Source organism: Anopheles maculipalpis, chromosome 2RL (genome assembly GCF_943734695.1).
Source record: "Anopheles maculipalpis chromosome 2RL, idAnoMacuDA_375_x, whole genome shotgun sequence".
NCBI lineage: Eukaryota > Metazoa > Arthropoda > Insecta > Diptera > Culicidae > Anopheles > Anopheles maculipalpis.
Window position 1 is genome coordinate 79,880,622 of NC_064871.1, and position 14,056 is coordinate 79,894,677.

The 14,056-nt window shown below is 40.6% G+C and overlaps 1 protein-coding gene across 1 annotated transcript in view; it reads left to right on the forward strand.

Moving 5' to 3' along the window:
• The first annotated feature begins 1,371 nt into the window (after window positions 1-1,371).
• The window catches only part of LOC126567946 (MOXD1 homolog 2-like), an 85,577-nt gene continuing 72,892 nt past the window's right edge, over window positions 1,372-14,056 (forward strand). Inside the window, exon 1 of the mRNA XM_050224323.1 lies at window positions 1,372-1,886. Coding sequence (XP_050080280.1) covers window positions 1,584-1,886 — 303 coding nt within the window. The 5' untranslated portion in view covers window positions 1,372-1,583. The remainder of the gene's footprint in view (window positions 1,887-14,056) is intronic.

The following is a 14,056-nucleotide window of genomic DNA, read 5'->3' on the forward strand; positions in this document are numbered from 1 at the left end:
GGGAAAGCGTATCGAGCTCGTTTTGAAATCGCTTTTTCGCATCGTTTCTGCGCTTGTAAGCTCCCGACGTGAACCGAGAGGGCAACATTACCATAATTATGATTTGATATTCTAATGATGATAATCGTTGTACGGGTGCAATCACCAAGTGCGGGTGCCATATCGTACGATTTTTGGCAAATTTGACGTCTAAAGCTGTTTATCGAATAATCTCTGGCGCACGGTTTGTTTAGTCACTGTTTCCGCGGAAAGCTACCATCTTCCGGCGGGCTCTACGATTAATCATCAAAAGAAGGGAAAAGTCTTCAACTGACATGAAAGCTACAGTGAAGGAAACGTTTAGTTTCTTGTTCTCTTTTTCCTACACGGTCATCATTGTGGTAATGGAATCGATACGGTTCAAGTGGGTATTGATTTTCAGCGCCAGAATGTGTACTAAACGATGACAATCGTTCGAAGTAAAGGCGCTTAAAATTATCGATCAATTTACAGCGCACATACACACACAAAAAAAACCGGCAGGAGATGTAGGTTTGTAACCCGACGGGTAGGACCAAATGTTTGACATTTAAAGCCTGTCGATTGTCGGTACGGAGGAGGACGAAAGAGTCGATTTTCACTCCCCGGCTCGGGGTGAAGTCTTTTGTGTTACCGTCTAGTCGGAAACGGAGTATCAGTCGTTTCCTGCGTCTAGTCACACTGGGTATTTGGTGGGATGAAACCTAAAATAACAGAATACAGCTACGACTAAACCGAGCTCTATTTTTGGAGATTATGAGTTTTTGAAATGTACTGAATACTTTGTTGAAAGAACCTTACGTAAAAAAGATTCTATTTTTAGTTTATTTAGCCCTCAAAAAGCTCCATAGGCATGGGTTATTTCTTCCTCTAATCCTTTTTCAAAACTGCTCATTATTTTAAATATGTCTACGTCTTTGGCTTTACGACCTTCTACACCGGTCACTCCTCCCATCGAATGTGGCTTACTAGACTCTTCTCGATACCACGTAGTTGGAAAGTCAAGTTCTCAAAACTACGGGGGACGGGTCCGGATGGGATTTGAACCTCGGTTCTGTCGTTTGAAGACCGACGCCGATGTCACCTGCGCCACCGGGCAGCTCTTATGAGGACTATCCTTTTGACGTATAAAGCACTCAAGCAACACATGCTCTGATACTCATGCTGCTCAGTACAAGCACACTTATGCAGTCTGTAATATACCTGTAACATTTCATCTTTTCGAAGTTAAAAAGATTCTCCCGCCCGCGAAGAATGCAAATGATAGAATAAGCTATTTGCTAATGTAAAACCTTTTTCTTCTCCCTTTTTCTTGCAGGTGTTTGTAGTGGCAAGTGTATTGTAGACCGACCTCCACTTCCAGATGCGTGTTGATAGATGAGCCATCGTGCAGTGCGAGAGGTTCGTCCTCCCGGTAGTGAAAGATGCGACAGAAGCGTATGCTTAAAGTGCGCATAAAGGTGATCAGTGTAATCCTTGCCTAGAAGGCGAAGGTGAAGAAGAAGCATAAATTTAAGGTTGTGTTTGTGCGCGCCTGTGTGTGTCTGTCTGTGAGTAGTTCCTATATGTTACCGAGAATGTGTGTCGCACGGAGAAGGATGTCCTTCTCGTCGACGGTTGCCTGTGCGGTGCTGGTGTTGTTGGTGAACAGCAGTGCGCTGTCGCTGGTGACCGGTGCCCACTGGGACCATGCCATCTTCCTGGACGACGACTATCGGCTGCTGTGGAGCATTACCGGGCAGGACATCACGTTCGAGGTGCAGGTCCGTACCCACGGTTACGTTGGGCTGGGGTTTTCCAAGGACGGTACCATCTACGGTGCGGACATGGTGATCGGCTGGGTCGACCAGGGCCAGGTACACTTTCAGGTGAGTGCCAATCAATAACATCGACCGTACTTTGAACGAATTTCGGAACTCCACTCACTCGGCAGGAAGAGTTATGTGACGTGATTAAATAAATATGTTGCTGTAGCGTAAAAAAAGGACCAGGTTCAGGAGTTCTTCCCCTCCACCGAGTCCAACGCAAAGTAGGACAAAATTTATTGAAACTAAACATACGCCCATTTTCAGGTCATTTGTTGGTTGACAAACAAAAACACAAAAACAATACACCACGCGTACAATTTGGAAATGTTGTATAATTTTCCCATTTGCAAGCAGCCATTTTGGGTGGGTTTGTTTTTGTTCTGTGCAAAATTAGACTCACAAACAAAAACCGAAACTGCTGCAACACGGCACACACTCGGGCCCAGAAAACCCTCCTCGTGCTTAAGTAAAAACGAAAAAAAAATCCATATCCGGGAAAATCCGCGGCAAAAACAGGCGTTGTATCTATTTTGTATTTTCTCGTAGGCGTTGTGGGACAACGCGAATTTTTGGGGACACTCCCTTGCTTTTCTAGCTGTCGCTTCCCCATACATCCCGGCTGATGCTTTGATTGCCTTAGCCGGATATTTTATGGTTGGCGCTTGTTGGCTTCTTTTTGTCTCACTTTTTGTGTGTGTGTGTGCCTGCTCCTAGGTAGACAAAACAGCAGGAGAGGGTTTTATTTTTAGGCGACTTTGCTGTCTGTATTATTGCTTCCAGGGAAAATAAAAGGAAACAAAGCACTGCGGTCCTATCTTTCGGTATCACCAAGTGCAAGGACTAGGACACAATCGGAAAAGTGGGATTTTTGGAAACGAGAGGAGTTCATTTTATTAAAACGCACACAAAGATATTTGGCGGACAGAGAACGGTTTCACCGGCTGAGTGTGTTTGTCGATGTGTTTGGTTTAATTTTATTTCGCTCGTGAAATGTATTGACATTTGTTTTGGACACTGAATAAAATGCAATGTGTAAGAAGATTTAGTTGGAGATGGTCCAAGAGTATACCGTGTACTACGACACAACAGTTACTAGAAATAAGCAACAGCGATGAAAGCTGTAGAATATTTCTCAGTCCTAACGAGGGACAAAAAAATGACTCAATTTCAAACTAATGATCCGACAAAAGTGATGTGCTAACATATTTCGCAGTAGAACCTTCTGCGAAAATCCCCAAACATCGTTACTGCAAAATGACTTAAAATGGATTTTGCCAGTAAAACCCCCCCGGCAAGCAACCTCCAAATCATCGCACTAACTATCCCTCGACTAGACATGAGTAGACACCTGAGATGAGAACGCGGACGCTCCAGCACAACGCTCTGAACATCATCGTGTCCAGGGACCATAAATTATTTACGGATCGTTTCATCGCGGCCCGTTCGCTCGCCCGGGCTGACAAAACGGAACCACGGCTCATCAACCGGCAATGACTTACGGGTACGGTACAGCAGAACGGTGTGATTTATCGATGAACCTATTTCCAAGTGCAGCACAGTGCAACCATCCTCCTTTGCGGAGCGCCGGTTGCATTCATTGTTTGTCTTTTACTTTTCAAAGTAAGCAAGGTCTTACCACCCAATAAGGAAGTTGTACAAAATTAATTTTACCTTGATTTATGATTATTGCTTATTGTTTTTGAGCATCAGCAAAATGGTAGTTTTATGGCTTTGGCTGCAAAAAGAAACGAATCAAAGACAACTTTCATTGGACTTGTTTCGAGTGAACAGTAATCTGAGGTGAAGACACACAGTGCTTAGGATAGTCTTCGTTTTAAAGATCTCAAAACAAACACACATATACAGCAAGGTAAAAAAAGACATTTCTTTAAATGGTGCAAAAACTTCTCCTTAACAAAGGCTCATTTTTCCGAGGATGGAAAATTACAATTTGAAATTGTCCGTAGGTGATTGCCGCCGGCGCCATAAACCTGTCGAGAGAGTGCGCTACGCAAAGAAAATGCTCGCACTCGCAAGACAACGACGCACATTTGTACCTCATTTCATGGCAGCAAATCGTCCTTATCGTTGTTGTGCAGTGGCCAACTCCGCTCGGTACCAGTACGCGCTATCTAATCTTAACGTGTACTGTAGCAATTGCTACAAAAGAAGAAGGGCGATCTGAACACTATTCCAACTCGGTGTACTCTGTGTTTTTTTTTTCTGTAGCCATTTCGATTTTGGGGCAACCGGCCGAATGTGTATCTCGTCACGCCACCATTGCATGTTTGAGCCAATGAGATTTTACTATTAATAATTTACTTTTACGATCTCACAACTACCACGTGCTCGTGGTGTTCAGATCGTTTTTTTTTTCGGGCGCTTTGTTTGACAGGGCGAAGTGCGATTGCCTACGGAACACCGTAAGGATTTCCAAAACGAGAAAAAAAAGCTAACGGAACTCCGTGAAAGAAGATTGAAGTAGTTCGACTCCGAGTGGTAGATAAAATCATCAGACGTAATGGCGAAATGGCGGGACAGCTGACGAGCGGAGGAACTGTGTGAATCAAACCACGCAATCCACAATCATTTCGGAGCAAAACTAGACTGGGAATGAGGATTAGCACAGAGAGGCGGGGAGACAGGAAAAAACAGGATACGCCACACGGAAAAGGCCAAGATAGCCACAAACCCCAAGCACACGATGTTCGGCGTCTCGTTTGGTGGCGAGTGAAAGGCGCATCCTGGTAACGGGCGCGCTTTATCGGAGCCACAGTCCAATTCGTTTCCGTGTGCGCTGCCAAGGAAATCGTAACCCGGGAGCAAAATAAGCGAAGGGAAAATTAAATGCCTCGCTCTTTATCATCGCCCTCCGGCGCTTTCTGTGGAAGGATTTCTTGGGGAGAAGATTGGTTTGTTGGTTGTTGTTAGTCCTGGTTGGGAAGGATGAAGCTCGTTACCAAGTTATCAGCTTCTTATCGCGTTCTGTCGGACGGGCTCTGCTTTGGAGTGGCTGCCGGGATCAGGCAAATGTCCGGCTGCCGCCCGAACCATCGATCTGCTTTGCGCCCTTCCCTCTTTTCGTGCTTCATTGGAAGTGGAATCGATTCAAATCGAGGGTTCTGCGGAAAGGTGTGCGCAAATAGCGAAACGGAACAATCTAATTTTGGGTTTGTTCTCTTGCCCACCACATTCGAGCAAGAGTTTCAGCATTCTACTGCTGGAGGTTTGAAAAAAAGTAGTCCCAAATCGGACGTAATAACACCACCGAAAACAAGGCATGGAATGTAGTACGTACACTCGACACCTTGGTTTTTATGGGATTTTTTCGCTCGCAGCAATCGCAGTGGTAGTGAATGGATTATTACAGCGTCGGCAATCGCGACTACCTTCCGACGAGCTATAAAAATTTATAGCAACTGAATTACTTATTAATGCATACGAGATTTTTTTGGGCAGGGATTTTTTCTCTTTCACTGAGCTTCGTTCTATGTTGATCTGAATGAATTAATTAAATTGTAGATGAGGAATTGAACCATTAATGTAGTAGCGGTGGCAGGATTTATTCATTTGGCTTGAACTGATTATTCCTGCTTGATAGAGCTGTAGTTCGTCAGAAGAGTTACAGTTGGGACACAATCTCGAAAAGAGAAAACTTAAAATATCACCTTCAATTGTAGTTATATTCATTACTAATCTTAGTGCTAATGGGCTTGTATTATTGATGTTGAATTGTGCTTATTTATGGGCAAGTTTCTTATATTTATTTTATTTTGCAAACGTTTTTAATTAGTACATTTTTTATTTGTTTGAGCCACTTAAATAAGTGCTTCTGATTTAAAGCACAAATTGATAAAGGGATTTTTAGTCCAACTGGACGGATTGAAGAGTTTTGCTTTAAAAGTTTAAAAATTTAAATTTGTCTTTAAAATGGATATTTTTAAATTTGATAAATGCAAGTAAAAGAAGCGCTGCCAAAATAAAGCTTCTTTTCTTCTTGACTTAAAAACCTGAAATGGCTCGAATGGCTTACTAAACTCTTTGATACCACGTAGTTGGATAGTCAGCCCTTCACTACAGGCGGACGGTCCTGATGGGATTTGGACCCCAGTCCTGTCGTTTGAAGACCGACGCCGCCATCGTCTTCACCGCCCCTAAAATCGTAAGTTAGCACCACAAAATAGTAAAACTATTTCTCAAATCCGGCGGTTGTTTACCTCTAATGAAGTTTTGGCAGCTCTTTGCAGCTATGAGAGCAAGAGTCTGTTGAAAGCATTGCAATGTTTTTTTAAAGCTATCGTTAGTGGAATGATAAGGAAAATGAAGCACGAAGACGGGAACAAAATAGTAGCAACGGTCAGCCGAAAGTTGTAAAATGCTACTTGAAATGTAAGAAAAAGAATATTTCTGGCCGTAGCGTGTCATTCTAATATCGATGTGAAGTGGAGGTCTCTCACTCAGGGTAGGTACAGATCGTAAAAATATATATAGGAATGGAATTTGATCAAATGAAATCACATTAAACTTCTGCGGACAAAGTAACAGACCTTTTCAACCACATCAAGCAGAGAAAGCATTAATGAAGTTTTGAAGACGACAACAATCAGAGGATGAGGTCTCAGGGAGGAAGAATTATAGGTCGTCCGAGCTGTTGAAGACACCATCGCAAGGAAGAACATTAAAACAATCATTGATAAACAATAGGAATAACAGTGGACTCAAAAACACTGTCATGAGAAACACCTAATGAACCCACAAATCGATCAGAAAAGGAATCCGGAATTCTAGCTTAATAACCTCTGTCAAGAACATAATACCTTGACCTAGTCAAAACAGGACTTTCCAGGCCAAGTCTATCCAGTTTGACTAGTAGCAGATCAACAGTAGTACTGAAAATTCTGCTTTGAAGTCAGTATAGACACATACTGACGAAACAAGTGGTAAAACGAGGATGAACGTTTCGGGGAAAAAGCCAGCCATTCTGGCGAGCCCTCCTCTATAAAACTCCTATAAAACTAGATACTTATGAGCGTAAATAAGGAAATGTAAATGTCATTAGAAATATGATCATTATTTTATAGTTTTACGTACTTCAAGCTACGTTTATTGTTATAAGTTTATATTTCAGAAAAAGTAACTGATGTAATTAATCTGTTTCAAAAACGCAATTTTTCAATACATTTTACCTGTTCTTATCACAACGATTTCTTCCTAGAAATGCACCAAATCACTCACCAACCTAAACCCAAACATAATCGCCACACGTGTACACAATCCCTTCTGGAGCGTCCTTTATCTTTTCCCAATCTTCTGATGAATTCAATCACATTCGATCAGATAAAACACCCCTTCGAGATCTCGAACTCTTGGAAGTTTTTTTTTTTTTTTTTGTCAATCTATTGGAGTCCCATCTCTTTGGTAACTGACTAAAAGGCTTATTCTGTTTTTCCTCTTTCATTTTTCGATTTGTTTTCTCCTTTTTTTTGCTATGCAAGACAACCCTGTGAGATATCCTCGGAACGACAAGGATCGCTTTACCCGAAAAACACTCTGTTCTTAATGATCTAGAAATAATTTAATTTACGCTAAATTTATTCCACAAGGCCAATTCAGCAAACTTCTGGCCCGATAAGGTCCCTGGGTGTGTCCTGTTCCTCTTTACCGGGAGCACCACAGTTCAGTTTACCAGAAAGTGTATTGTTTTTTGTGCTTTAGGTTGCACTTTCACCCGTTGTGTAACAGCCCCGATGCTTGGCGGTCTGTAATTAAGAAGAGCTAAGCAGCAGTAACAGAGGAAAGCAGCATAACGATTCCTGGTGCGTTTAATGCGCTGGAAATGAGTTCTTGGCTGTGGACTGGAGGATTCCCAAAATGTTTTTGTGTGTGTTCTGTTTGTACTTCGCTTACAGATATCGATCGTTATATTTTGCCAGATTTTGGAAGGTGAAAGGTGTGTGCGCTGTCCACCACATCCGGAAGTACCCCAAAAATCACCTTTATCGCCACCTTGGTTTGGGGTTGGGTAGCCCTTTGAGGCGGGAAGGTTACTCCTGCCCCGTGGGTTTTTGTTCGGGTGAATCGAAATTAATGAGGTTTTACTTATGGAGGTTGAGATTTATTGCTATCACGTGTTAGTCTGTTGGTGGGTGTATGTGTGTGTGTGCTGTCTGTGATCGTGTTAGGTAGTAACAACCATTGAGCATAACATCATCCGGTAGAGAAGGAAAAAGATGTGAAATAAAAACACGTTAGTTACTAAGATTTCGACGATACCTTTTTACGATTTCGAATTCGATTATTTCATTCCACCTGGTCGTCCTGAAGCCAGCTCGTGGTACACGGAAACGGTACGAAATGCGAATACCGAAACAAGCTAAAAGGGGAAGAAGCAACGTGAGCCTTTTTTTGCCAGCTCTCGCCTATGTTTTGGCTCCGGACTGACCGGACAGGATATTCGTTTTCGGAAATTAAGCTGTTTTATTTCTCGGCCTGCACCGGGGTTATTTATTGATGGTGGGCGATAACTACCCTACTCGAGCACCAAACCACCATGGTCGCGAAAATCGTTTCATAGTAGATTAAAAAAACCAAAAAAAAAATGTCCGGAAACTACGTGGTCCTGTGAGCACTGGGTTTTATTTTTCTCTCCATTTTATCCATTTATCCATTTGGATGATCTCTTAGTTTGATTGCATCTAAATAGCGTATAAATTAAAAAGGTGAGAAACGGTTTATATACATAGCTGTGGGTAAATTATGTTTGGGAGGTGAAACAAAAAGGATTCGCTCGTTGTCGCCTTTGTCTGGGGCTAATATCTGATGGGAAAATAATTGGGATAGAACCGAAAGTTGGAAGTTGGAAGGAGGATTAAAATTTCACACTTTGTACTACGAATTTTCCTTTATGGAGACTTGATTTTTTTATATTGCAAACACGTGTGCTTGTTGGAGTAAAACTAATGTTGGAGTAACAACAATTTCCAATCAATCATGAGACGTAATTCACCCCCTTTAGTTGCACCTTGTGTCAGAAACATTGTAGAGTAAGTAATAACATACAGACAAAAGCAAGTAAGATCTTTATTTTCGAAGGAAATCTCAATGCTAGGTGTCTCTGAAGCAAGGGAAAAAAGGAAATCGAAAACAAGAGTTGATTTCCATTTTTTCAAATTTCCCATCAGAAAACAAAAACGTGGGGAAGAACTGCAGAAAAGTTCTCCGCTTTGCAAAGTATTGCAAGTGGATTTAGCGATTTTCCGATTCTTCCCAAAACTGCTTGCTTCGGTGAAAGAAAAAATTGTATCCTTACCGTGCGCCTAATTTATGATCGGCACATGACAGACCGACTGAACACAGGAGGGGAAACAAAAAAGAAACAAGAGATGCTAGAGCCTTGCTAACTTACCCTCGTGCGATACGAGAAGAAACATAAATATTTTCAATTTTCACGCCATAATTCGACATTCGATGTGTCGGATGAGATGGGATCAAATGGTGTACGGTGCGTGTGCGTGTCTGAAAACTTTGAACGGTGACGGTGCAGAAGGGAACGCAAATCCGGTGCCAGGACAATTTCGTCTTATTTTGTCATTGCGATCAAAGAGCAAGAACTGAAACTGATGGAAAAGTGAGCAGTGCGTGCAGTCTACGCTCGAAAGTCATTTACATAAACAATTTCAGAACCGAATCAGCGTCCGATAAATCCGATAAGCTGTTGCGTGTCCCATTTTGTTGATGTTTGATGGGAAAAGCGAGGTTGGGAAAGCAGCTTGTTCTTCGCCAAATGCTTAGCGTGTTTTGTGGGTAGCTCACCAGATGCTGCACAGGCGTTTTAAGAAAAGAAGTAGGGTTGAGAAAAATGTTTTGATAAAGCATTGATTATGAAATTAAAATGAAAATAAATGAAAAATTGTCTTTACAAAAATTTGCCTAATTAAAACATCTGAATTTATCAAATGACCATTAGGGAAAGAGCCGTCATACTGAAAATAAAAATAAATAATTAAATAAAATAAAATAACTTCAATACATTTTTATTTCTCAATATGAACCCTAGCTTTGCGTTTTTGTTTTTTTATCTGTTCATTTCTTCTATTCTTTGTCAACTTTTTCGTTCTTTCTTTTTCTACAATACGGCGGAAGTGTGTTACACCTAAAGAAAAACATATTTTTTGTTGCGTTTTTTTACTTTAATTTTCTATTTACTGATTCATTATTTATTGCCATCAATTCCGTAGATTATTTTGACATTTACATATCTAATTATCTAGCTATCGTTCGATTGCTGTCGTTTGTTACATTTCCTTTATATAAATGACTAAGTTCATGTTTCAAGTTTGTTTAGCAAAAAAATAAGCTTATAAACTTCGTTGTTACAGGAAGGAAAAAATAAAAAAATCATCCTTGTTCACCTTTTTTAAAAACATTTTTATTCCTTTAAATGAACCCTTGCTTGACATTATTTTTTTCTTTTTAAATTTTTCTGTTCCTTATTAACTTAATGTCTTTCATCTTTTGCTTTTCTTTTCTTTTATTATCTGCTTTTTTGTCATCAATTTGTTATCATCGATTTCGTGGATTATTTTGACATTTACATTTTCTTTTTCTGATTATCCAGATATTGTTCGACTTTACAGCTAACATATAACACCTATTTGTACTGATTGTTGAACAGCATGAACAGCGTAAACTAAAATACTTTTTTTTCACTTTTGATTCAATTTATTTGACCTTTTTTTATAGAAAATATTTGTTTGCTTTAAGCAATAGTTTATGGTTTTAAGATTTAGTTTGAGTTGGATTTACGCACCGCAATCCTCTTAGTCCTGGTTGCAAGCCACGGATTTTATTGAGTGCTTTTAACTTCAAATATCCAGAATTTGACAGCCTCAAGGTCGAATTTTAATTCTTTCGAACGGTTTACGTTTTATATTTGATATACAAAACACAATATGTATGTTTGTAAAATAAGCATTAAATTTATTACTTAAAAATAGTCGTAAACTCGAACCTAATTGCAAAACCCTCTTATAATGGGCTGTGATTGGGTTCATGTAAATCGCAACGGCCTACAGGTCTCTTAAATTGTTAAGGCTCACCGCTTTTTCGTAGAGTTCTTTTGATTTTAACCTTTTTGTACAAAATGTTTGCAATTTTTTCTGTGACACCAACGCTTATTTAAGACTTCTTCGCTTTAAGTGTTGGAAATTCTCGTTTAACATAGAAATCGTACAGTTCAGGTCAACAAAAGTAGAACCGAAAGAAAACATCTTGCTTCACCTACTGTGCAAAATTCATACTTTCTGCAAAACTGCGTAGGATGTTGAAAACTTTCCACGAGTCGGTTGCCGGGTTCAGTAGAAAGCAGCCGGTTTCACCAAGCCTTTTTTGATGGAAAAAGCGTGCGGGTGTTTTGTTGATAATTTCATCGGAAACAGAAAGGAGAGGCTGTTCCTTCCATCTGTAATCAGATCGGATGGAAGCGAAACGAATAGACAAACAAAAAAAAAACACATTTAACTTCCCTTACGCAGCCTAGAATTGTCTTATAAATTGTAACGAACCCCATCAATCAAATGACCCGCCCGGAACCACCACCAGTTTTTTGGTTGGTGGTTGGGTACGAATGTCTTTGCTTAACAGCACTCTGCCGTCAGGCCAGTGTGGACAGTCTTACTAACGCATCGCAATCTGTGTTTCGCGTGAAATGTCGTTTTCCTCTTGAAGGAGTGAGAAAAGATTTTCCATTTCATGGATCGTTTGCGTTTGGCGTGGCGATACGATTTTTGAGCATCGTTCATTTTACGGTGTGGAAGATATGTCAGCTCACTTTGGCGTCTTTTTTGTTGCTCTTTTCTTTCGGTTGGTTGTTACCTTCCGTGGTCTACTGCACGTCTTGCTTGGGGAAAGAATTTTCCGTGGAAAAGCAACATTAAAATTTCACCAAAAACGCTTAAAGCTGCATATAGAGCTGAGTGGAAGAAATGGAAGGTAAAGCAGTCCTAATGAAATGGGGCTGATATCTTAGGTTTTTGATTACAGGTAACCAGTGGAGACTTGAGATATTTTTTGTGCAGTGTCTCTTCGCGGGAAATGTTCCATACATTTGGCCTTATTAATTGAGTGGGCTGCCACTGGAGGGAGTAGCGAGCGCAGTCACATTAAATCGATGGCTCAGAGCGCTCGCACACACGCACACAAATAGCTACATGCCGAGGATGTGTTTTTCATCTCAATCCCATCGCTGCACAAGTGCCGCAGCCGGATTGTCTGCAAAAGTGATGGATGAATGTGCTTTTGATTAAGATACTTTTCCACACGCCCGGAGGAACGGGCTGGGCACGGTTGAGGAAGTTGCCACCCAGGAAGTGACGTGTGGGTTGGTTTTTTTTCTGCTTGGAAAAAAAGCAGGCAAAAGGAATGAAACAAGGACACATTTTCATGCGTCGGTCGTTGCTTGTTGCGTAAGGATGGCCTGGGCTGCCTTTGAATGAAGATAAGCACAAGCTATCAAGCTTCTTTTGAAAGCGTTTGACAGTGACAATCCGTGTGTGATGAGAGTTGTTGCGATGGAAGTCGGCGAAAGCTAGCAGTAAATGCGCATATGTGAAGAATTCTCGGTGTAGCAAGACTCTAGAATCTGAAGAACAATTTCTCATGTATTGAAGTTTGTTTTCTGCCTAAGTGGTATTGTGTCAAAAGCGTTTGCTTCTTCTCGAGCTGCTTATTTTGAAAAATACTTAAATTTAAGTAATGTTTTATTTTGATTTTCTCTTCTTCTGGGCTTAAATAACTTCTAGTTCAAGCCAGCGATTAAATGACTTACTAGACTTGCGGATAATACCTCGCAGTTGGATAGTCAGTCCTCACTAAAAGTCTTGATGGGACTCGAACCTTACACCTGTCTTGGGAAGCCCAGCGGCGTTGTTGCTTCCACCACTGGCCCTTACCGCCCTAGTGTTTAAATTGACTTGAGTTCATCGATTATTGTTATAGGGTTTTGATCCATGGATTGGAACTTTTGACTTATTCATCGGAGTTCTTCAAATTGAAAGTGGAATATTACAAAATTCTAATGGAGCTTTGTTTTCAACTAGAATAATGTGGCATTCGCAACCGATCATGCCCGGGATAAGCCAAAGAAAAAGGAGGAAATGCCAATATGTTCAAATAATTTAGTCAACACAAGTGGTGTTGACAATACGGGATTGTATCGTCAAAATTATTTGTAAATAAAATAAACAAATAATAACACTGCATTCAGTAAGGGGAAAATTGCTTCTCGACTGCGGCATCTTGCAACTATTCTTATCTTTTTTTTGCTTTTTGCGTCTTTTGCTGCTTATCTTTGTTTTTGTAGCGGTTAATCGAATTCAAATCGAAACGGTCTCAAGTCGATCCAGCAGATGTAAACAAATGTCAGCATGTCAAGCTGTCAGGTTGGAAAAAGGACCGAAGGGAGACGCGGAAAATGCGTGGTGGTATCGAGTCGGCAAACACGGAAAGTGTTTAAATTAATACAGTGTTAAATTCTTAGTTTCATATATTATTTAATCCTTAGATACTTAAATTATATGATTTTTTCAGTATTTTTTAAAACTTATGTTCATTTTTATTTTTTCAAATTTAGTTTTCCTCACATAATATACGTGATCTTGCTATTCTTTCTTGGACAAAAACCCATTTTCTATAGCTAACATTCTCATAAAGCTTCCAAAAATGTTCGATTTCATCCTCCCCGTATGTTTCCGTGCCTCACCTTACGACACAAAGAAAAAACATTGTGTTCTACATCCTCACTAATGATTTACAGTGGGCCAAAGCCTGTTCCACCTGCAACAAATGGCACACTTCCAAACATAAAGCAAGCGTCGTGCGAGCAGTAAAAAGGAAAGCAACAAACAAGCAAGAAAAAAAAAAACGACCAACAGAATCGTCGTACGGGCCACCAAGCGTCTCCATCGTTCGTGTTGCTTCTTTCATGCGGAAGCTAAAACTGGCGACGAAAACATACGAAAACAAAAGCAAAACATAAATTTCACCGTTAGTTTTATTACATACCGCTCCGGACAGTTTTTCTTCCCCCTCCACCCTGGTTAAATCGAAGGAAAAGCCGAACCATTCCTGAGTTGAGAAAATAAAAAAAGGAAAAATGCGCTCGGTTGGGCTAGCAAAATGGCTCATCCTTGGAGTTCCTTTTTTTTTGCAAATGGGAAATGGGAAGGGTTGGA